This window comes from Brienomyrus brachyistius, chromosome 1 (genome assembly GCF_023856365.1).
Source record: "Brienomyrus brachyistius isolate T26 chromosome 1, BBRACH_0.4, whole genome shotgun sequence".
Taxonomy (NCBI): domain Eukaryota; kingdom Metazoa; phylum Chordata; class Actinopteri; order Osteoglossiformes; family Mormyridae; genus Brienomyrus; species Brienomyrus brachyistius.
This window is the reverse complement of record NC_064533.1, coordinates 56,026,576-56,050,858: the sequence shown is the minus strand read 5'-3', so window position 1 is coordinate 56,050,858 and position 24,283 is coordinate 56,026,576. Positions and strand designations below refer to the sequence as shown.

The window sequence follows — 24,283 nt, the reverse complement described above, 5'->3', positions numbered from 1 at the left end:
GTAAAGGTATTAAATACTTGAAAAATATATTCGAAGCAATAGACTTTATTCCCTTTGACATATTAGTTAAACGATATGGGATTAACAAGAATAGATTTTTAGAATATCAACAAGTTAAATCTATAGTAAAAAAGAAATTAAGGTCTAATGAAATCAAATTACAAATACCACCAAGTGTAGCAAAATTCCTTAATCTCAAACCCCCCAAATTACTGTCTAAAATATACAGGACACTCACAGGATGAATCAATATCCCTTCCTATTGCAAAATGGGAGGCAGATCTATCAGTCAGCTGGGACCACAATTTCTGGTCTAAGATATATTTAAAAACCTTTGAACTGATTAGAAATCCCAGTTTACATTTAATACAATACAAAATCCTGCATAGAGTGCACTATACAGGGCATGGGATGTTCAGGATGGGTTTTACGTCTTCTAAAAACTGCTCACACTGTCAAGGTGATACACCTGACAGTTACATCAATGCTTTTTGGTTCTGTCCACCTGCTCAGATGTTCTGGTGCAGGATTTATGAGGACTTATCAAAGTGTCTGTAATGTACCATTCCAGCCTCTCCTTCAGTCTGCTTGTTGGGCGACCTAGATGGCGTCACTACAGAGTTTAACACAATCCACATGGCTTTCACCGCCTTATACATTGCTAAGAAAACTCTCCTCATGAACTGGAAAAATAAAAAAGATCTTAATATCAACCAATATAGAGACCATATTGAACCATATTGGTCTTGATACAGCTTCTGCCGCCACATTAGATCAATCTCTCTGGGCTCCTTTGATCAGCTCCATCACCTGGTGGGGCTGAGGGTCACAGTTTTGTCCCGCGTTGGTCATTTTCGTTGGCATGGGGCATATTGACTCGGGTGTCTGGGGGTTCCGTGGGGGAGGGTTGCTGGGGGGATTTGGTGCTGGGACTGCGGTCCTGGCCTGGATGGGGCTTTGGTGGCTCTTGGGTGGGGTCTTTCTGGCGGCTGCATGCGGTGCTGCTGGGGGAGCCTGTGCCGGCGGATGTAGGTTAGCGGCCTGGCGGCCACACTGCTCCTAAGTAGATCTGGGGCAGGCTTGGGGTTCTGGGGGCGCTCTGCCTCCGGGCTGGGGTTCTGGCTGGGCCGGGAGGGCTCGGGTCCTGGTGGGTGTGTTGCCGGGATGTGGGTTGGTGCATGCACTGGGGCTTGGCCTCGGTATGGGGGCCTTCCGCGCATCGGTGGAGCTGGGGGCCTCTTAAGCTGGCAGGGAGTTTGCTACCATTTGTCTGCAGGGGTCCCTGCTTTTGGGGTATCCACTCTGCAGCGGGGGGGATCCAATAGAGGAGGAGGATGGACCCAACCTGGGTGTCTTTTGTCTTATGTAATCTGGGAGTTGACTGAATGTTGGGGTGGGTGTCTTTTCCTCTGTGGTGGGGTCCGGTGGGCTGATCTGGGCTCTGTGGGGCCCGATGGTGCTGTGGGGCCCCGGTCTGGATGGGTCTGGGCCCCCCCGCCCTGGGTGGATTTCGGGGAACGAGGGTCACTATAGTGGTCAGCGGGGGAGCTGGCTCCAGAGGGGGGTACTTTGCCCCCCCCCAATCCTTTCCTCCCCATCCCTAAATACTTCCCTCCTCTCGCTCCATCACACCACCACACATGTAGGGCTTTGAGGTGCAGGTGCGTCGCTGGGATGCAGGGGAGGTATTCCTCCTCTGTCCCCTCACGACCACCTGTAACTCAATCATACATCACAACTTAGACACTCTCATTACTTACTATCTCATGACACATACATTTAGGGCCTTGGGGGTGGACACACAGAATGGTGTCCAGAGGGCTGTCTGTTCATTCAGCCTTACCTCTGGGGCCAGTGCCCACTTCTGAATTTTAAATCACACATAGACATTGAGGGTTCTGGGGAGGGGCCGAGCTAACACCAGCTGTTGGTTGGCAGGGGGTGGTCGGCACCGTGCTCTTCCCTTGTTTTAAAAGCACTTTAGAACAACACACACCAACACCACATCTGAGTGGGCGAAGGGGGGCATGGGGTCTTTTCATACCCCCATTCTATATTCGTCATCTGGAGCTCGGGGCTGAGAGGAAGAGCTGGCCATCCGGTCGGGGTCTGGGCTGGTGGGCACTCGGCTGCTGCGGGGTCAGGGGTGGTCTTCTGGTTTCCATAAATTTTAAATTTAAAAAAGGGGTCCATATATAGTATATATGGGGAGTGAGAGTGTGTGCACGGCGTTCATTTCTGTGTGTCTCCATGTTGGGTGAATGTGTGAATATTTGTTTATGTGTGCATGAGGGTGAACGTATGCTTGTGTATGTGTACGCCTGTTTGTCTATACGCATGTGTCAGGTTGGGTCCTAGACTCCACCTGAAATAACATCTCAGGCTCTATTCCCCCCCTGCCACACTCCCTACCGGTGGATGAGGCCCCCGGCCGCTGGTGCGTTGGTGGTTCTCGATATCCGGGGCTGGATGCTCGGGTGGGTACTGGCTCACTCTCGGCGGTTGCCTAGCGGGACCTGGCCCTCCTGGCTCTGTCGGGCCCCTGCTGGGGCGTGGAGGTGCCCTTGGATCTCTGGGCCCGGGGACTGGTCTGCCCTGGTGTGGCCGGGCGCTGGCAGAGCCTGCAGGCTCGCCGCCACAGCCCCCTGGGGCTCCTGCACTGTGGTTGCTGGATGACCTCCCTCCGGAGCTCTCCTCTGTCCTTTTCTGGGTGGGGGCTGCAATTCTCCCTGCGATGGTCCTCCGGGGGCTCCCGTGCCCAGGGGAGCCTCTGGATGTCTGGGGCCCAGGTCTCCTCCATGTCTGCTTCATGTGCTAGGGGGTGGGGCTGTGGCTCCCCACACACACTACTAAACATTTACATGGAGAAACTTTATGAACACCAGCGCGCTCACACACACAGGTATGCATATAGGTGTACAAACAGGTACACACAGACACACACTGCTTTGATCGGCTGTTGCTTTTAACCATATAATGTAATACTAGTTATTTGTACTGTTCAACAACATTTAACATTTAATGTTCATTGTGAGGGGCGGCATGGTGGTGCAGTGGTTAGCACTGTTGCCTCGTACCTCTGGGACCTGGGTTCGAGTCTCCGCCTGGGTTACGTGTGTGTGGAGTTTGCATGTTCTCCGCATGTCGTCGTGGGGTTTCCTCCAGATACTCCAGTTTCCCCCCACAGTGCAAAAACATGCTGAGGCTAACTGAAGTTGCTAAATTGCCCATAGGTGTGTGAGTGTGCCCTGCTATGGCCTGGCCCCCCATCCTGGGTTGTTCCCTGCCTCGTGCTCATTGCTTTGGGGATAGGCTCTGGACCCCCCGTGACCAATTAGGATAAGCAGTTTGGATTCGTTGTGATCCATTCATTGTGATTTGTACAGATGTTGGTTATTGTTTTCTCTTTTCAGCAGGTATTGAAGCAGATTATCTGTATTTTTTTTTCTTTTCTGTCCCTCTCTCTCTATCCCCCTTCTCCATATTCTCCTTCTTTCCCCTTCTCCTTCTCTTGAGGAAATAAATAAAAAAAAAATAGAAATATAGCAGTTCACCACAGAGGGGTAGTGGAGGGAGAAAAAAAAAAGTTACAAATATCATATTATTATTGTACATTTAATTACGAGGAGCAAAGATGCTTCCGATGCGGAGCAATGTGTCATTTTCACTGCCCTTTGGAGTGGAGTGCAGAGATTATAAATTTCCTATTTGCAGACCTCCCAAATGTATCTGAAATGTTACGCCTAACAAGAACTTGTGGTCAATCCTTAAAAGGCTGGTGGACAAACAAAAACCCAAAATTTCTGACACTCCAAGTATATTGATTATGCAAGAATGGGCTGTGATCAGTTAGGATTTGGTTCAGAAATTGATTGACAGCATGCCAGGGCGAATTGCAGAGGTTTTGAAAAGAAGGGCCAACACTTATTTAGCAAATATTTACTCTGCATAAACTTAATGTAATTGTCAATAAAAGCCTTTGACACTTATGATATGTTTGTAATTGTACTTCAGTATAACATAGAAACATTTGGCAAAAAGTCAGCAACACAGAACACTGAAGAAGCAAACTTGTGAAAACCAATACTTGTGTCATCCTCAAAACTTTTGGCCACGACTGTATTAGTTTTTACTTTGGCTGTAGCTTAACAATAACATTTAAAATTTATCTTTGAGTGCTGCATTTTCTGCGTGATTAGTGGACAAAATAAGCACATGAGGGCAGTATTGACCCATCAGTAATTAGACACTCCGCTCCCGAAATATAAAAAAATCAGGACCTGTTCGTAAAGAATAACGACTTACGGTTAAAAGACATTAAGCAGGTAACATCAACGGTGGAATGCGTGGAAAGTAACCATTACAAACAAAATTTACTTTAGCGGTAAAAATGATGTGCTACTGTGATGTGCTAGCGGTAAAAAAATATGTGATACTGTTAATTTAATGTTCACAATTTAAACTGTATTACAAAATAATACAAACTAATAGTTTCATCTTCTCCGATTTGAACCTAATGAGCACAATAATTCGGCGTGTGGTAAATTAACAGACCGGCGTCTTCGGACCCCGCGTACGCACGCACGCAGGGCGGGGTGCCGTTCTTGTCAGAGGAAGCGGCTGTGGTAGGTCGTTCAGCGAGCTCTAACGACTGTTTGCATTCCGCCCGGATAGGACCGCGTCTGTCCGCATCGTGCACTTCGGTCGGTGCTCCAGCTCTCTGGATTGCCTCGGACACCTAAAGAGCCCGTCAAATTCCATCGTCATTACCCAATAGGTAAGGAGCACTAAACTTTTTTTTATCTACCAGAGTATCTGCCAGGGTCTTGCATCAAAAGGGAAAGTTAATTCTTATTATCGGCACTAATCTGAGTTTTCGGAATGCGCCTTTATAATTTATGGCGCTAAATCCTTCGGCCGTTGTTGTCTTACACATACAGCGTGAATGGTGTCATTTTCATGTGAATACAATGGAACAAGAGTTCTTGTGCTCACATGATAGTGAGGAGACAACTTATTCAACAGTTTTACTTGCGTGCTGAAGATGTGGTACTTAAGAAATTAGGTTTATTTTTTTATGAGAAGAGAAGCTAACTTGGAAACATGCAACAAAATGATGGATACATAATTTCATGGGACTTTAGTACCCGACAGGCAAGCTGTGAATTCTGGGCTTGAAGCCCATTCCACTCGGTGGCTTACCTGTCTTCCAACGATCTTCTGCCTTTGAATTTAATATTTAGTACAAAGTTATTTTGATAGTAAGGTAAAGCACCGTAACTGATATGTCGGAGGACTAAGAATGCTATCTTTCATCATCCACCTTTAAATACGTTAAGGATAAGTTAGAATAAAAGCGCAATGACGCATGTTATGAATACGCAAGGAAAAATTGCAGAAATATTACGGAAAATAAGAATTTTTATGTTCAATTTTGTGTACACTGTACATTATAATAGAAACGCGATGCCTATTGGGTATGTTAGTTTAGGGGGGTATAGCTTACAGTTTTCTTCACTATACGCAGCAATAAAAAGCGTTCGTGATTTGGGCAAAGTGCGCCCTCACTTCAACCCAAGATAGAGCAATCGGATTTTTTTTTTATCTACAGTAATGGGAGCAGGAGGTTGCTGGTGATTAAACGGCGGATGGTAGGGAAAAAAAAACAAGCAGCGTTTTGCAGGCGTGCTCCAAGCGATATGCGCTGGACAGACCATCACCTGCTGGCCCCGTTTCCTGATCGCCCATCTGGGCAGCAGCCTCTGCTGGGGCTCTTGTATATTCAAACCACACCCACCACAGTGTAGGAACAGCAAAGCCTTGGCATGTTTCTGTCCTAATCGTTTAACATTTCTTAAGCCCTTCTGCTTTGTCAGTCACTTTACCTGATTTCTCTTCTCTTACATCCAACTGCATAAACAGGTAACCGACAAAACTCTGGATTTTGCAGCTTTAAATGACTACAAGATGAGTAATAATTTTCCACACATTATTCTGCTTTAGGTGACTGTGGAATTTATATTCCCAGCTAAAATCCAGTTATGTTCACCATACAAATTTCACAGTCTTAAGTCACAGTTGCTTGGAATTAGTAGAGCGTTCACTGGCTCTATGTGTTTCTGAGGTCCGATGGGCAAATGAATAAATGCAGTGGCTGCAAATTAAGCCTTTTGTTTAATTGCTATAGAGATTTTATATAGGGTCACTTCCCCCATAAAAGGCTAAGCCACCCCATCCGTCTCTGTTCTCATCTGTGGTATGGTGGTTTTTGTCGCTTTTACTACACACAGCAGAACAGTAGGTACAATCAGATCCTCTCAATTACAGGCCAGAAAGAACAACTGAGATCCCACAGCAGTACAGCGCAGAGCTATATTAGATGAGCATAAATTGGGTAAAGACTATAGTCATGACATGACATATATTTAAATCAAACAATCTGCATCTGGGGCCTTGCATAGCATAGCAAAGCACCTAAGAATCACATTAAAGCTGGGTCACTGCATAGAGCACTCCTTGCTTTTCACCTTGCTCTGCTAGAGGTTTACCTCATCTATGCTGCTGTTCATATCCTGGCATAGGAAAAACAGGAATATGCTTCGGAAATAGGGGCCACGATTTACTGGAGTTTGTGGTGCTTATTTTTCTAGTAAGAGTTTTACAGCATTCACTGCTGTTCAGGCTGCTTTGCTAGTTGAATCAGTAGTCAAGAAAAGGTCTTCAGCTCATTGAAAAAACACTGTAAATCAAAAATAATACAAAATTAATGACAGGCAAGTCATTGCATCATGCACAGCACAGGGGATTTCACACATATTTATTGGCTCAGACGCAAGAACTAATATAGAGTGAAACACAGTCCTCACCTCTTAATATCTATCACACTGTTTCAGCAATTCAAAACTTCCCCAGCTGAAATTTATATTTTCTGAATCTTTGAAAAGACAAATGTGCAAAATCCATGGTACCCAGCTTTCATGTCAAGTTCACAGGAAAAAATCGAAATTGTGTTTAGGTTTGAGCTCGGCTTCATAGCACTTGTGTCTGTTGGTCTGTCTGTCAGTGTGGATCGTCCTACTATAGGCTAAGCGGGGCTGAAACAAGGAGCGGTTGCCAAGCTGCCTAAGTGAACGTGGGAAGACAAGGCTTCTCGGTTCCCTGGGAGGGATTATCAGTGTTCACTTGGCAAACCAGTCATGCTGACTGTGCCTGTGCTGTTCCTTTGCAGATCAGTAGGCTGCTTAACGGAGGATTCTCAGACAGGCCAGTAATGAAGATGGATCAACGCCGTCTAGCCCTGTTCCTCTGCCTGTTTTCCATCAGTCTGGTAAGATCCTCTCATTATTCCTAATGGACTTTATTGGAAGGTCACATTTTGTCTTCCTGTGTCTGGAAAATAAACTTTTTATTCAGACTTCTCAGACTTCTATAAATCTAGTTTTGTAATGTATCGTACAATTGTTAAAAAAAAAAATTCTTTTAAAATACAAAATTGATGTATTGATTGATGCCTATACTAGTGTTGGTTTAAAAAAACATTTTCTGGGGACAATAAAATTGGAAAATCGAATTAAACTCTGGTAGAGAGAACAAAATCACTAATGATATTCCTTACCCACTTAATTATCTGGCTGGGCTGTTTCATTGGTTGGGTGGTGACTTCCTGACCTGTTCCTGGCTATATTTCAGGATTGCAGTTATAATTTCAACATTTCTTTACTTGGGCTTTGGAGTCCTTAATGTTTCACTTTGATTTTCTCAGTTTTTTTTAGATCAGACCTGTAGTTATTATTAGGATGTGAATGAAAAACATAAAACAAACAACACCATGTTTTCAGGATGAATAAAATGAGAATGGAGTGCACCAACATTTGATTGATTTGGTTTTGGATGCGCGCAGCAGAATCTTTAGCAATACCAAGGGAAGCTGCTGAGCAGATGTTGACCTGTGTGACCATACAAAGACGTAAAATGTCAAAATTTTGGGACCATTTCAAACAAAAGAAAAGTGAAAATACTGTATAGTGTGTCCATTGTAAATCCGAATTAGCTTACCACAATAGCACAACGTCAATGATTCAACATCTCAACAGAAAGCACCCAGTCTATGCATCCAGTCCAGAGAGCAGAACCAATACAAAGTAAGCACGAGCGCTTCGCTCACATTTGTGGCTAAAAATTAACCTGCGATAGAAACAAATTTATGGGCATGTGTGTAAATAAAAAAAGTGTCACAAGATTCAGCCCAAGCAGCCTCTATTTTTCCTCAAAAACACTGATAACACAACAGCAGTGAAAATGATGCTGTCGTAGTTTCATTAATATGGAGCTGGAGCCTGTCTATACGCTAACAGCAAAGAGCAAAGAGACGGTTCCGTTACAGAGATGGTGTACTCAGGTGGAGTGAAAGAAAATAGCAGTGCTTGTAATCGCTACTAAACCTTTACTGGTAAAGAGCTGGCGAGAGTCCTTAACCAAACAAACTGTTAAACAAGCTGAAAGGTAAAGAAAATTGATGTTTTCAGCTGCTCCCATCCACCGCTGTTTGTCTTCCACAACAGCAAGGCTATAGTGAAGCTGTACAAGTTAAATTTTTTGTTTGTATGCAGATAAACTGTTAGCTTAGTTTGACACAATATTTAAACTTGGCAACTTGCAGCAGGCTGCCGTCACACTTTAGTCTAATTTAGACTTAGACACACAAGAACCACACACCATTCCTACCTCAGCTAGGAGATACAATCCTGTCAGAACTTTTTCTTATGCCTCCTATAAATGTACAAGAATATAGAGAGTAAAGGTCATTTTAATTTATGCCTTAGTTTTGACATTTTATTTTTGCATTTAAGAAAGTGTTTTCTTTTTTTTTAAAAAAAAGTATGTACTTAAATGCACTAAAAGGGTTTAGTTCTTTTGTCAGTTGTTGTATGGAGTTCAATCATTAAAAATGTTCATAAAAAGGAAACCCATGAGTTATTCATTTTAAGATTCTTGTCTATTTTTTTCTTTTTTGAATAGTTACTATTGCTCTTTAATAAGACAAAAGTATTTCTTATATGATTAATCGATGGGATAATCGATAGAATACTGAATTACTAAAATAATCGATAGCTGCAGCCCTAGATCTGACATTAAAACATCAGTCACTGTTTACTACAGTTTATTTTTATTATTGGAAAATGAGAAGTAAGGGAGCCAACTAGACAACCGTGAGTAGATTCATTATATGTATATGGGTTTGACCCCTGGTAACCAATGACAGTGAATATGCTGAGGAACACCTGCGTTTACACACACAATGTACACCAGGATTTATACTGTACAATGTACAGCATGTACAGTATGAGGGGTGTAATTTTAAGAAAGATGACTCATTATTACATTGGTGGACTGTTTGGTAGCTGCAGTTATAGTTACAGCACTTTGCTCAGACAGTGTTCACATTATGGCCGTTATCAACATTAAGCGCTGGTTACATCCTTTGAAGTGGCTTCTCTTTTCTTACAACCACAGACAATGTTCAGGTTATGATTGTTAGTAATACTGATTGCTGCTTACACCCTTTAGGATGCCGTCTTACCCCCACAGACTGTGTTCAGGTTATGACCATTAGTGACCCTGGCCGCAGGTTACACTGTTTGGGATGGCTTCCCTTTTATTCCAACCACAGACAGTGTTCAGGTTATGACAAGTGGTTGTACCTCATTCTTGTCACATGGCCCTATTCATTGCACTTGCATACCATTAACCACATACAGAACATTCAGTAATTTAAACTTCCACACTCTCCTAAGTGTAAATTTCAATTTAAAAAAGACCTTGTGAAATACATGCTTATTTGAAGTAAAGTAAAACTGGAGAGTAAACAAGTGAAATGCATAATCCTTTAAAAGTCTTTACTGAAATGGTTATTGTGATAGTCAGCTAGGTCTGTTAGGCTCTTTCTGACCACTTGCATTTTACATCAGTTCTGACTAAGGGACTAAATTAAAAACGTCTATTGTTTCACATTGCGCTCTGATTTTTTTTGTCATGGTGTTGCATAATACACTGTTTAAGTCAACATTTTTTCATCATTTGGATGACAGATTTGCAAAGCTACATGCCACCACATGGGATGTGGCACTTGTATGGAAGTTTTTATTGGATGTTATTATTTGTAATCCACAGAAGACAATCTACAAATATGTGCTATGTTCCAAATATATTTAATTTTCCAAATATGTGTAAAATCATATCCACAAAAATTGAGAGCAATTTTTGCACGTGAAACGTGTTTTGCACATTTGTGGATCACGTCCTGTCTATTTGTGTATCGCGTTACATTTCTGACTTCCCTCCTGTAGATTTTTGTCTAGTTCGTACCACTAAGGAGCCCTTAAGAGGTCTGGGTAGGAAAATATTTTTTGTAAAAATGTTGTGTTCACTCACAATAGTTTTGCGATCCCACTACATTACCCACTTGCTGTTTGCTGCAATGTGACAGCATGGATAAACCTAAATAATATAGACATGTCATGTAAAGTGTGCTTTAAGCATTAAACTATGGCGGACAGTGTATACCATAACCAGTGTATAACTTTAATATGTGTTTATGCGTATTTATTAATTATTGCACTGTGTCCATTCACCGCCAGGGACTTAAACCCTAACTCTGACACTGCGCTAAACTTTATATTCAGTTTTCCAGCTGTAAGATCTTTCAACAATAGCAAGCAACACCCCTTGGTATTCCAGATTTCTTTATGGGTGAATTTTAATTAATATTTCAATGTTTGTGTGTGCACTTCACCTTTAATGACCCAACTGTCCTGGTCATAGTTACTGGCGGTGAATGGATACAGTGCAATTATTAATAATTACATTTAAAAACACGTATGATAATTACATAATGTCATACATTGTCCCCAATAGATAAATGCTTAATGCACACTTAACTGTAAATGTCTGTATTATTTGTTTATACTTATTAGTCCATTAATTCTATGTTTTGTACTTTAAATGGACACAGTACAATTATTAGTAAGAAAGTTTTGCGTGGGAAAGCAGACTATTACAAGAGAACTATTTCAAAAAACTATTCTAAAAGTTATTTTGCCACCCAGACCTCTTACTGGCTCTGCATACCGCAGCTGATATGTGTAAAAAAATCAGAAGTACATCACTTTCCACAAATACGTATTTTTAATTGGGTAAAATCGTATTCACAAAAGTACAGAGCGATTTGCACGTTACATTTGTGACGTTGCTCCTTTTTATTTGCAGATTTTTGTCCAATTCCGAATGCAGCTGATCCGCAGAAAAAAATCCATAAATACGAGGTGCAGCTATGATGATATCGTTATCGGGATTTAAGATGACTTGTATCGGGATATGAGATTTTGGTCATATCGCACAGCCCAAGTTTGAATTCTTTCTCTCCTCTGTGGCATTGTGAGAAGGTACTCTGATTTTTTTTCCCCACAGGCTAAACCAAATCTGTAAATTGTCCACAGTAAATTGTGTGCACGTCCTGAGATGAACTGGCATCCTGTCCAGGACATACCTGGGACTGGCTCAGGCTCATTGGTTTGAAGAGGGATTCATGGAAAGGAAGAGTATAACGTTAAACTCACTCAGTGTCTTACTGAGCCTCACTAAAATAAGCAACATTGAATGCAGCATCCTGAACAAACTGTCAGCATGCTTTCAGCTGCTTCAGTCCGCCCTTCACAAAAACTAGGATGGCCTAAATTGAGGGTGGCAATGCCTGCATGCAGCCTATCTGCTGCAGAGAATTTCTGATGCTCTCTCTTTATTCACGCCTGTCCTTCTCCCCTCACAGCTTTCTGTCTTAGCCAATTCATGGGAGAACATGAACACAACAGAAGAAAACCCACAGCAGCACATGTACAAGGAAATCACCAGATACAGAATCATGAACGCTCAGTTTGAGTGCTACCAGAGGATCATGAAGGATGTCAACCGAACACGAGAAGGTAATGCAGTTAACCCAACTTATTTTATGTGGAGAAGGTCGCAACTTCATAGCATCATTTAAATGCTCAGAGATTATGTCAGGGTTACTAATCCTGCTAACTTGTCACCAGAAAGTAGAAGTCATTCTCAGTCAGGTGAACAAAGTGGGTGTTGACCAATGTTCATTCTCACCATACAACAATATACAACCTCAGAATCACTAGCTATAATGATTGACATTGTGTATTAGGAGCAAAGTAGCATTACTGCGAGGTTGTTAAAGGATCCAGTGTCAAGTTTGGAAGATCACTGATAAGTGGAGAGAAACGCACTGTTTAAGAACAATGTTCCTGAATGTCCCGGTTTTGGTAAGCCATGCCAAAAATTATGTACATTTGACTTGAGTACATTAAGTACATTTGACTTGAGTACATTAAGTACATTTGACTTGAGCTGAGTAAAGTTTCAGAAATGTAATACATATTCTCTCTGATACTACTGCTTCATCTGAGGAGGTGAATAGTAAACTAACTGCACAGTAGAGCAGACAGCCAGAGTGACTTGGGCAGGTCAGAGATGGTGAGCACAGCAGCCTCCATAATGTTGCTCCCAAACAGGGCCGATGTGTAACCGCACCTGGGACGGTTGGCTATGCTGGGACGACACCGAAGCTGGCATCACCTCTGATCAATTCTGCCCCGACTACTTTGACAACTTTGACCTTACAGGTGATGGCATCTGCTTTTCTTAACCACTTTATCAATTTCAATGAGTGTGAAAGTTTATCAGACAAGGCCCCCTTTGATATATACCATGCAGCTAGGAAAGATCACATGACCCTACAACACTAGATGATTTATGATAGGGGTACAACATAAAGAAGAAAAATTGACCATAACATATCTGGGCGTTCGTGTTTACTGATTTGCATACTTTGTATTTCACTACAGAAATGGTGACAAAGATTTGCACAGAGAGTGGCCATTGGTTCATACATCCTGAAAGTAATAGAACCTGGACCAACTACACCAGCTGTAGAAAAACTCAAATCATTGAAGGAGGAATAGTACGTTAAATAACATCTCCACCACAGTTACAAGATAACATGAGTAACACAAAGATGAAATAAGTCAGTGCTACAATGGATGCTGTGTGATCCAAACTATTTGTTTTGCAGACTGCGATGAATTTGTTATACTTAGCCCTGATTGGTGATGGATTGTCACTTATATCTTTGTTTATTTCACTTGGGATCTTTTTCCACTTCAAGTAAGTGAATAACTAATTCAGACAAGATTTTCATAATGCAGGTCTTGTTTATATGATGGCTGAAAAGTTTGTGTAGACTACAAAAAAAAGCATGAACACTTCATTTTGAATGTTGATTTCATCTTACCTGTTTCTTCTATGCAGAAGTTTAAGTTGCCAAAGGATTACTCTGCACAAGAACCTCTTCTTCTCCTTCGTATTGAACTCCATTGCCTCAATCTGGTTAATGACTTCCACCAAGAACAATGAGGTGGTGCAGCAAAACCCAGTAAGTACGATCTGGGTGTGATGTAGCGGCATTGATGGGACACCTGCTAGCTGGCCTTAACTGGCTCATGTTGTCTACTTTTTTATCGCATCAGACCAGCTGCAGGTTGTCCATGCTGATCCATCTCTACCTGTTCGGCTGTAACTACTTCTGGATGCTGTGTGAGGGGATCTACTTACACACTCTCATTGTGGTGGCAGTGTTTGCTGAGAAACAGCACCTGATGTGGTACTATCTGCTGGGATGGGGTATGTTTAGGCCATGCTGCTGCTGAATGGATTTGGTTCAGACTGAAACCAGTTTGACAAAAATTTGAATTTCTCCCCCAGGATTCCCACTGATACCAGCCCTGATCTATGCAGTAGCCCGTAGTTACTACCACAATGATAAGTAAGTTTGGGACTAGGGCTGTTGTGATCACGTCACAATGTAATCGCGATTATATGGTGCATGCGCAATCATCACCAGGGCTTCAGGTGACGGGTGAAGCATTTGTCCGGACACTGGCTTTTCTGTACTATACGGACGTTTACATACGCCTACAGATTGGTAAGCAGTTTAGTATTCTGGCTAAAATATTAATGAGATGCATATTGTGATGCCCAAAAGTTAGTGATCTGCATAAATTTGGTGTATTACACATGTTGGACTTGAAACTGCAAAAAGTACCAACACACTACCAATTAGGGGTGTAAATCACAGCTTTCTTCACGATACGATACAGTATCGATTCCTTAAGCCAACGGTTTGATTTTTTTGATACCTCAGAAATTCCCACAATACGATACATGAGAACATAAGAAATTTACAAATGAGAGGAGGCCATTCAGCCTATCAAGCTCATTTGGGGAGAACTTAACTACTAGCTCAGAGTTGTTAAAATCTTATCTAGCTCTGATTTAAAGGAACCCAGGGTTTTAGCTTGCTCTACAATAGTAGAAAGACTATTCCATACTCTAACTACACACTGTGTAAAGAAGTGCTTCTTCAAATTCATTTTCAAATGTTCTCCCACTAATTTCCACTTAACCCATAAAATGTCTGTACTTAAGCAAGAGCCATTTGTGGGGGACAACATCAAAGGCCTTCTGGAAATCTAAGATCACATCGTAGGCCTTTGTGTGATCAATTTCTCTTGTAGCTTCCTGAAAGAACTCAAGTAAATTCGTTAAACAGGATCTACCTCTTCTAAATCCATGTTAGCTGCCCCTCAGAATATTATTTGCATCCAGGTAATCAGCCATTTTCACTTGGATTATAGCTTCCATTATTTTTCCAGTAATGCTAAACTGATTGGCCTATAGTTTACTGGATTACTTCTATCCCCTTTTTTGAATATGGGCGATATATTAGCATGCTTCCAATCAGAAGGTACCACACCTGCAGAAAACGATTTCTGGGATATTAAAGTTAAAGGCTGGCTAATAATATCCCTCTTATATTATTATGTCTTTTAAAAAGTATAGGTAAGATGCCATCAGGGCCCTGCAATTTTGATACGATACGATTCGATACAATTCATTACTGGGTTTAGTAGTCGAAATGATGACATTTCACACAATCCTTTACATTTCAATTAATTAAAAAAGGCAAATATAATTAGCGTTTTATCATATTTTATTGGTAACTGTAAACAAAATCTAATATAGTCAAGTATGTCCCATAAAACAAGCAGGATAAAGTGCAATAAGGTACAAATAAAAAACATTGCATGGACAGACATGTAGAATGAGGAAGATTAAGTATGTCAGTAATCTTCTTTGAGTTTTTTTTTTTTTTTTTAAGAAAAATTTAAATCGGCAGCGTGTTCAGGAGATTGTGTGCACTGAGCATAGCATCCATTGTCACCTGCCATACTAAACACACGCTCTGAAGGTATGCTAGCTTGCTAGCCATTTATAAATGACCAAGTCAAAATGATCTACCTACTATAAAAATGCAAAACATATATTTATGCATAAAAATATTGAGCATTCTTTAATATTATTCTTAATCATTTTAATTATTATTGATATTTTTATTATTAATTTCCCTTTGGGATAAATAAAGTATTTTTTAATTAAACTGAGATTTTAGTTCCGTCACCTTTCTATTTCTCAGCTCGCCTTTCGGAGGGAAGTTGATGTCATAGTTTTTATGAACAGTCCGAAAATGCCACTCCACATTTCCCTTCTTCGGAATAACAATGGTAGACTGACAGATGAGGTATATGCACTTCGAATATGACAAATTGGGAAACAGTCCTCCTCCCATTCCGTATGGAAGTGATAGGTTTTTGGCTTCTTACTTGGTCCAGCTCCCCCATTCATCTGGGATCAAAACAAACTCACATTATTGCTACCTATGTACTTTTATAATATAATAAGGTGTTCCCAACTGCATTTTGTGATGTCTATACTTTGATATCAAATTACAAACTTATAGTAATTACAAACACATAAATCTGACATATTTACAAAGTACACTAAGATTAAGATGAGTTTAATGCCAAAACAAATATACAAGAAATTATTTATTTGCCATGAATTAAGTTTATGATTTTGAATGAAATGTATGGCCATGCCACAGTCAGTGAAAGCGTATTCCCTACCCCTAGACCCCAGAGGGCTAAGTTTAGTATAAATAAATTGGAGGCTAACTAGGCGACTCGGTAGTTTGCTAGAGATCCATCCTCTATTTTTTTTTTTTTTATGCCAAACGATCTACCTACACTACCTTTGCGATCGACCAGTAGATCACGTTTGACATATTGGGCACCCCTGGTATAGACTATGTATACGTCGGAGTGGATCATGAAAACAATACTGGAACCGGCGAGAAAAAAAAAAAACGCTTGCATCAACATCTATGCGGTCATGTTGATGCATCGGATCGTTTGCCGTTGGATCGATACATCAGTACAAATCGATGCATTGTTAGACCCCTACTGCCAATGTCTTTTTACCTTGTTTATCCACAATATCTCCTCTTTCAAAAGATGATGCAGTTGCTGAACTGTTCTTTTCTTCAGTGGCACTTATTGTTTATCGCTTCCATGTAGGGCTGCGGCTATCAATTATTTTAGTAATCGAGTATTCTATCAATTATTCCATCGATTAATCGAGTAATCGGATAAGAAATACTTTTGTCTTATTAAAGAGCAATAGTAACTATTCTTAAAATGAATAACTCATGGGTTTCCATTTTAGGAACATTTTTAATGATTGAACTCCATACAACAACTGAAAAAAGAACGAAACCCTTTTAGTGCATTTATGTACATATTTGTTTTGCTTTTTAAAAGAAAACACTTTCTTAAATGCAAAAATAAATAAAATGTCAAATAAAATTACTGAAAAAAGGTATACATATATCTTAAACTAAGGCATAAATTAAAATGGCCTTTACTCTCTGTTCTTGTACATTTATAGGAGGCATAAAAAAAAGTTCTGACAGGATTGTATCTCCTGGATGAGGTAGGAATGCTGTGCACATGTTCGTGTGTATAAGTGAATGTGTGTGAGAGTGTGTGTATTTAAGTGTGTTTAAGTGTGTTAGGGAATGAGTGTGTGTGTAAGCCTTTAAAGGAGCATGTGGCGGTTGGATAATTCATTGTCTCAGAGTTTCACTAACCCAAGCCTGTTGGGGGAGGGGGGGTAATATTTATGTTATATTTATAATATATTATTCATATTAATCTAAATCTGTAAAATAATATTACTAAAGCCTTGAAATAGATCTAGTTGAGTACACCCCATGCTTCCCTTTAGACTCACCCCTGCATGCTACAGGTATCACTGCGACTAATGAAGCTGAAAACATCGATTTTCTTTACCTTTCAGCTTATTTAACAGTTAGTTTGATTAAGGACTCTCGCCAGCTCTTTACCAGTAAAGGTTTAGTAGCAATTACAAGCACTTCTGTTTTCTTTCACTCCACCTGAGTTCACCATCTCTGTAACAGAACCGTCTCATTGCTATTTGCTGTTAGTGTATAGACAGGCTCCAGCTCCACGTTAAACTATGACAGCATCATTTTCACTGTCATTCATCAACTTCATTGTCGTTGTGTTATCAGTGGTTTTGTGGAAAAATAGAGGCTGCTTGGGCTGAATCTTCCATCCATCCATCCATTTTCCAAACCGCTTATCCTATTGGGTCGCCGGGGGGTCCGGAGCCTATCCCAGAAGCAATGGGCACTAGGCAGGGAACAACCCAGGATGGGGGGGCCAGCCCATCGCAGGGCACACTCACACACCAGTCACTCTCACATGCACACCTACGGGCAATTTAGCAAGTCCAAGTAGCCTCAGCATGTTTTTGGACTGTGGGGGGAAACCGGAGTACCCGGAAGAAACCCCACGACGACATGGGGAGAACATGCGAACTCCGTACCCAACCGGAGACTCGAACCCGGGTCCCAGAGGTGTGAGGCAACAGTGCTAACCACTGCACCACCATGCCACCCCCTTATTCACACATATGCCCATAAATACGTTTCTATGTCTATTTTAGCTGCAAATGTGAGTGAAGCGTTTGCGCTTACTTTGTATACTGATTCCGATCTGTGGACTGGATACATATAATGGATGCTTTCTGTTGAGATGTTGAATCATTGATGTGCTATTTTGGTAAGCTAATTCGGTTTTACAATAGACACACTGTACAGTGTTTTCTCTTTCCTTTTGTTTGAAATGGTCCCAAACTTTAGACATTTTTTGTCTTTTTCTCTGACTTTCCTCGCTATTTTCCCTGTCTTCCTCCATTGCAGCATGAAATCAACCCTGCTACATGTAATGCAGCGTAAGCACACTGCAAGAGTAATAATCCTCTGAGTGAAACGCGCTGATCACTAAGCAGTACATAGTTGTGCGGATTACACAAAGCATCGAGACAAAGAATTTGCATCGAGTATTTTTTGTAATCGAGTTATTCGAGTTACTTGATGAATCGTTGCAGTCCTACTTCCATGATTTACTGAAACAATTGTGTGGCATGCTCTGGCAACTGAATTTATTGAGCATAAGGATGCACTGAATTTATACAGATTACTGACTTTTGACTGTCACAATATGCATTCCATTAATATCTTAGGCACACCAGTAATCTGCTTACCAAATTGTGGGCGTAAGTAAATGTCTGTAAAGTACCGAAAAGCCGGCATCCGGACAAATGTTTCACTAGTCACCTAAAGCCCTGGTGATTATTTCGCATGCACCATATGATCACGATTACATTGCTACGTGATCGCAACAGCCCTATTTGGGACACTACCTCTTGTTGGTTTACAGTGTTCAGGTGTTCACTCTGGGAAAGTTTAGTTACTGATGTATTGGCTAACATCCTAAAGGAGTGCAGGCACTTAGGAAGGGTGGTCACCTTACTGCTAAATTTATGCAAATTTAAACTTGGATATAAAGTTACACCTTGTTGTGCAAAATAGACATTTATGGGTGTCTTGTATAGAATGTTAGCAGCTGCGATCTGCATTCACACCTGTGGCGATAGATATTTGCTGTTAGCCTTTGGTGTCCTCGGCATCTTTCATATGAAGCTACAAAGTCACTGCTATATACATGCATTCATGCATATTTCAATAGAGAAAGGGAACAAAACATCAACTATGTAAACTCCAAATGCTAATACTGGTTCTCCACTCCACAGTTGTTGGATCAGCTCTAATACATCACTGCTATACATCATCCATGGCCCTATCGTGGCAGCTTTATTGGTAGGAATACTCCACTTATATCTTTCTTTAGTCGAATTGGACGTACTAACCGATTTCTCTATTCTGTTTCTCAGGGATTAAGTTAGTTGGTGTGACTATTTTGGGTGGCCCAATATTTTTTACTGAATTTTGGATGTCATCAACATATTTCATTAGAGAAAATGTCCTTGTTTTGATGTTTTAGGGGTGTCAGATTAGTTATTTAGCTTTTAACTCAGCAGCCATAAGTGGGTTGTAACTTGCAGACATTAATTACTTCTATTGGCTAATACTTACACATTGTTAGAGGCTGGAGTGGATCCTGTGATTATTGGATTGCTCTGGCTTTCCCTCAGATCCGTGTCTTACCCTGATCTTGATCCTGCTTCCCACAGGTTAACCTCTTCTTTTTGCTCAACATCATCCGTGTTCTGATCACTAAGCTCAAGGTGACCCATCAGACGGAGACTAGCCTGTACATGAAGGCTGTACGGGCCACTCTGATTCTGGTGCCGCTCCTGGGGATCCAGTTTGTGCTGTGGCCATACAAGCCCCATAGCCATGTGGCATCTGAAGTCTACGATTATATTATGCAAATCCTGATACATTACCAGGTGGGGGTCACCTTCAATAAGTCATGACCTTTACAAATGAAATCCTGGTCTAAATATGCATACAATCTTTCAGATTTTCTATAGATCATTTCTAATTTGTCCTTCTGTCAGAGCAGTCACATTTTATATACATATTTTTAAATGGGGATCCTTTGCACAGTACTGGGTATTGATTGACTGATAAAGACTGATTCTGGTCAAGTGATTTTGCTTCCTGGCAGTACCGATTCATGTTACAGTTGTTGAATGCAGTTTCAATGAAGGGTCATAATAAAACTCATTAATCCACATGTAGTGTTCATCTTCCTCCTAACATTTGGTCTTTTATTTACTTTCAGGGGCTGCTGGTGGCCACCATATTCTGTTTCTTTAATGGGGAGGTAAGGTTCAAGATACTTTCTTCTCACAAATATACAAAAATTGCACAAAAAGCAAGTCAAATGGGGATCTGTAGATTTATCTTCTATTTAGGACTTGCAAATCATCTTCTTTGATTTTGCCAAGGCCTGTACTGTTATCATTTATTTAAATAGGTACTTTGTACCTTAGCATAGTTTGTACATAGGTACCGCAGTATGGCTCTTGACATGAGGAAATGGCAACAAATGATTTTTTTTATGTATCTAAGGATGATTTTATGTAATATTAATTACGCAGCCAGTATACATGGCACAAGCTTTGGGGTCATAATATGTAGGTAGTGCAATACACCTTGAGCTAGAGTGAATTAAAGAAGTCATAAATGAACTGGCACAACACTGCAAATGGGTGGTGGTATTGAAAGTATTCTTCCATTGAAGTGATGTGGCTGTAATATTGTCTACAGGTGCAAGGGGTTCTGAGAAGACACTGGAACCAGTATCGCATTCAGTTCGGTACACCCTTGGCTCACCCAGATGCCCTGCGCTCAGCGTCCTACACAGCCTCCAGCATCACCGATGTGCCTGGCTGCTACAGCATTGAAAGCCTCACGGAACACTTTAATGGAAAGGGCTGCCATGACACTGAGACCAGCATATTCAAACCAGAGAACCCCTTTGCCTGAAGGCTCACCTGACAGCCGTTACTGAAGACTAGATACAGTGGAAAACCAATGATACTGAATGCTGTTCTACATCTAGAGAGCTGTTATCCTCATACTTAAAATGAAGTACATCATACAGGATACTAACATGAAAATAGTGGGCTTGCCAATCAGTATGAATTACTAAACACTGGGATCTGTTCCTCTGCTTTTCCCAAAATAGAATGTGTGTCCTGGCACCCTTCTTCATCCCTACCTATCCAAATATGTATTTAAAAAGACATCAATACAATTTTTAGGACTGGCAGCACCTTTTTTGAAGCCACTACGAACTGTCAGTGTATGTGCGTCGAGGACAGAGTGGAAGCATTTGGATATACGCTGATGCACTTTGACAAACTGCCCATGGTCTACAGTACTCATGTCATCAAACTCAGTGCCTTCTCTTCATCACATCATCTACAGCTCTCTCTTCTTCACAGTCGTGGTCTTTAGATGGGGAATCTGATTGGGTGATCCTGCCATTCCATAAGAGGCATGTTCACTGTTGCAGTGAGTTCATCAAGCTTGTACCTGGTCATTCTCTTCCTTTTTACCTGCAATGTCTCTCTTGACTACTGGGTCTTTTGTTGTTGAAGATTGTTCTAAGGAGGCAAAAACTCCTTAGTATTAACCATCAACAGCTAGGAGCTGATCCCATGGTCATGACATTTGGTTTTCCAGTGATAACATGCATATAATTCACTTGTTAGTCTTCAGAAATTTTTAGGAAATACAGATAATCATACCCTTGACTACAATTCATTTAAATAAGAGAAAAGTTCATTTCTAAGATGCCTCTTCGTGATGGGCTTGTGAGGATAAGATTATTAGCATTAATTATAGCTGCATGGTCCTGTGTTGTATGGTAAAGTCAGTAGGTCACTTTTCAGTGGTAAGGAGTTGGTAGAGTTCCTGCTGCTTATCTTTACGTCTCGTGTGTAGGACTTATGCTCTTAAGTACCCTTGTGGGTTTGGTTTCTGGCAGCGGGCAACAGAGTGTTGGCAGCCCTCCTGACATCTGGGATGGGTTCTGTATTGACGCAACCCAAATGGAATAGAACAAATTTGGAAAGATTAACTTGATTGAGTTTTATGTTCTGCTTTGATTTATTTCATGCTGTCTCAAACATGAAGATGTTTAAATACTAATAGTCCAATGGTTCCCTTACGGTGAACTGCAGTGTATATCAGTTTTGGAAAAATTTCTTGTGTTTATCATTGTACTCAAAGGACATTTGCATCTCTGTACCTGAATATATGACCTCATCATATAATTCTAAGTTAGTAAACTTGTGAAATTTCCTTAATAAATTAATATTTTACATAGTCTGCTCATTCAGTTATATACAGAATTATATTTCTGCAGTAAAAAGTTCATAATGAGATGGTACAGGGGTTTAACGGTGAGTGAGGCGGCACATGGCTGTCTGTACAGGACACCTGCTCACTGCTCACAATGTAAATTGGAGGATCCTTAAGCGTCAGCTTCAGTTAACCAAGCTATTGGTTGATTATGGTGATAAGCTTTATAGTGCTTTAGCCAGTCAAGCTATTCATTCTTTCACATTTCTAGCCGCTTATTAGAAAGTGCCATTATTACACTGATTATGCTCTGTGCGATTATTGTGTTACATTTAATTGACTGTATGGTAAAACATATATCTTTACTTTATCATGAAAAAAACAACAATGCAGTTTGAAAATCATTGAATATCAATGCTCCTGCTAAATGGTCCATGCTAGTACCCCTATAATACACAGTATGGTGTTCAATGTGGCTTTTAGCTTCCACACTGGGTTTTGCTTATAGAACCATTCACAGGAAGTCCATTTCCATGCACTATGCCAATTGCCTTTTTTGTGTGGCCCAGCTGTGTAAAGGGAACATTGTACGCTTCTGGCATCTATACAGGATATATTTCCATTATTAATTTTTCATTATTGGTTTTCAGAACACAAAAGACCAAACAAGTTGTTTTTATTTATTTTTTTTAAGTCAGAATGCTGGAAAGAACCCTGGCCACATTCAGAAGTTGTAAATATAGTTGTAAAGGTCAAAGGTTGTTTGTGTTTTTGCATTACATGTATGTATTTATACCTATATGTCATATTTTATGTACCGATAAACACAGACCTACCAGAGTGCTCATCAGCATGTATCTTAGATCACACCTGACACCAGGCGCCAGTGCACTTTTTCTTTTTAAAGGACAATGAGTCTGGAAGCTATTATGGTGCAGACTTCTGGCTCCTGTCCTACACTGAGTTTGAACTTGAGTGTAATCACATAAAAGCCGACAGCAATCAATCATATCGCCCACTGTGGTCACAGTCGATTGGAGATGTGGGATTGGTTGGGGTCTTTGATCTAGGAAGTTTCCTTCTGGCTGTAGAATGTTAACAGGACTGACAAAAAATATAACACAATCATAAATGTAAATTCTGCATGTAATCCTCACTTATATGCAGTTCACTTGGACATAGAATCAGCACTACAGCATGTGCAGAGTATCAGTATTTCAAGGACTGCTGCATGCGGTGACAGCTTCCACAGCACATCGTAACCATGGGATTATTGGTCTATCCCCCGTTGGAAGTGTGACACATGATGACAGAGGCTATGTGCATCATAAGTATCGTACTGTATTTCACTTTTAAATTGGACTCCCTGCCGGTCCTTTCCTGCTGTATGAATGTAACAAACCTGTGTTAATGATAAACCGTCTCACAGGTTTTTTTTCTCCATTGAACTTAGCTGATGTTGCTATGATGATCTGTGTATTATCATACAATTATAAACCTTTATCTGATAATGCGATAAGTGTGATCTGTATTCATTAAGAAAAAACACACATTTGATCACACACATTTCCAGCACTTGCCATCATTCCATTTGAGTTTCTGCCTGAATAGCTGAGCGGCACTGACCGGTTAAGTAAAGTTCATGCTTATTACACATAGAGCCAGCAGACAGAAAATTACACTTATTGTACTGTATTGAGGTGACATGCTGGCAGGCACTCAGAGCTAGCTCACTACATTCATTTCCTGTTAACATTGTATTTACGTTTAACCTATTTTTCCTTTTTTATAATGTATTGGTTATGTACATCGTTCCCGTTGCCTACACAGAATTTATAACCAGCTACCTCAGGCATCAGAGAAAATCTTTAGGTAGTCATTAAATTCTGACTTGGAACTCCTGGAAGGGATATGAATTTCGGAGCTCTTTTCCCGTGCTGGATGATTGTACCAGCTCCAGATCTCCATCCAGTCACACTAGTCCTGCAGACTTTGCAAGAATGAATGAGGAGCCATTTTGAAGTAGTTTGTGTTACTCATCTGAACAGATAAAAGGTGTCCACACAGTCATACTAGGTCTGCATTGTTCTGGACTAGGCATTATTAATAGATACTGCT

General features: G+C 40.7%; 1 protein-coding gene across 1 annotated transcript; it reads left to right on the top strand.

The window, feature by feature from the left end:
• Nucleotides 1-4,624: 4,624 nt before the first annotated feature.
• On the top strand, nt 4,625-23,676 carry LOC125746454 (calcitonin gene-related peptide type 1 receptor-like). Its single transcript, XM_049020477.1, has 13 exons — nt 4,625-4,777; nt 7,229-7,327; nt 11,825-11,978; nt 12,576-12,686; nt 12,909-13,024; nt 13,136-13,227; nt 13,372-13,495; nt 13,590-13,743; nt 13,825-13,885; nt 19,138-19,204; nt 19,579-19,797; nt 20,136-20,177; nt 20,624-23,676. Exons 2-13 carry the CDS (start codon nt 7,271-7,273, stop codon nt 20,840-20,842), a joined length of 1,416 nt encoding a protein of 471 aa, XP_048876434.1. The 5' UTR covers nt 4,625-4,777; nt 7,229-7,270; the 3' UTR covers nt 20,843-23,676.
• The last annotated feature ends 607 nt before the right edge of the window (nt 23,677-24,283 follow it).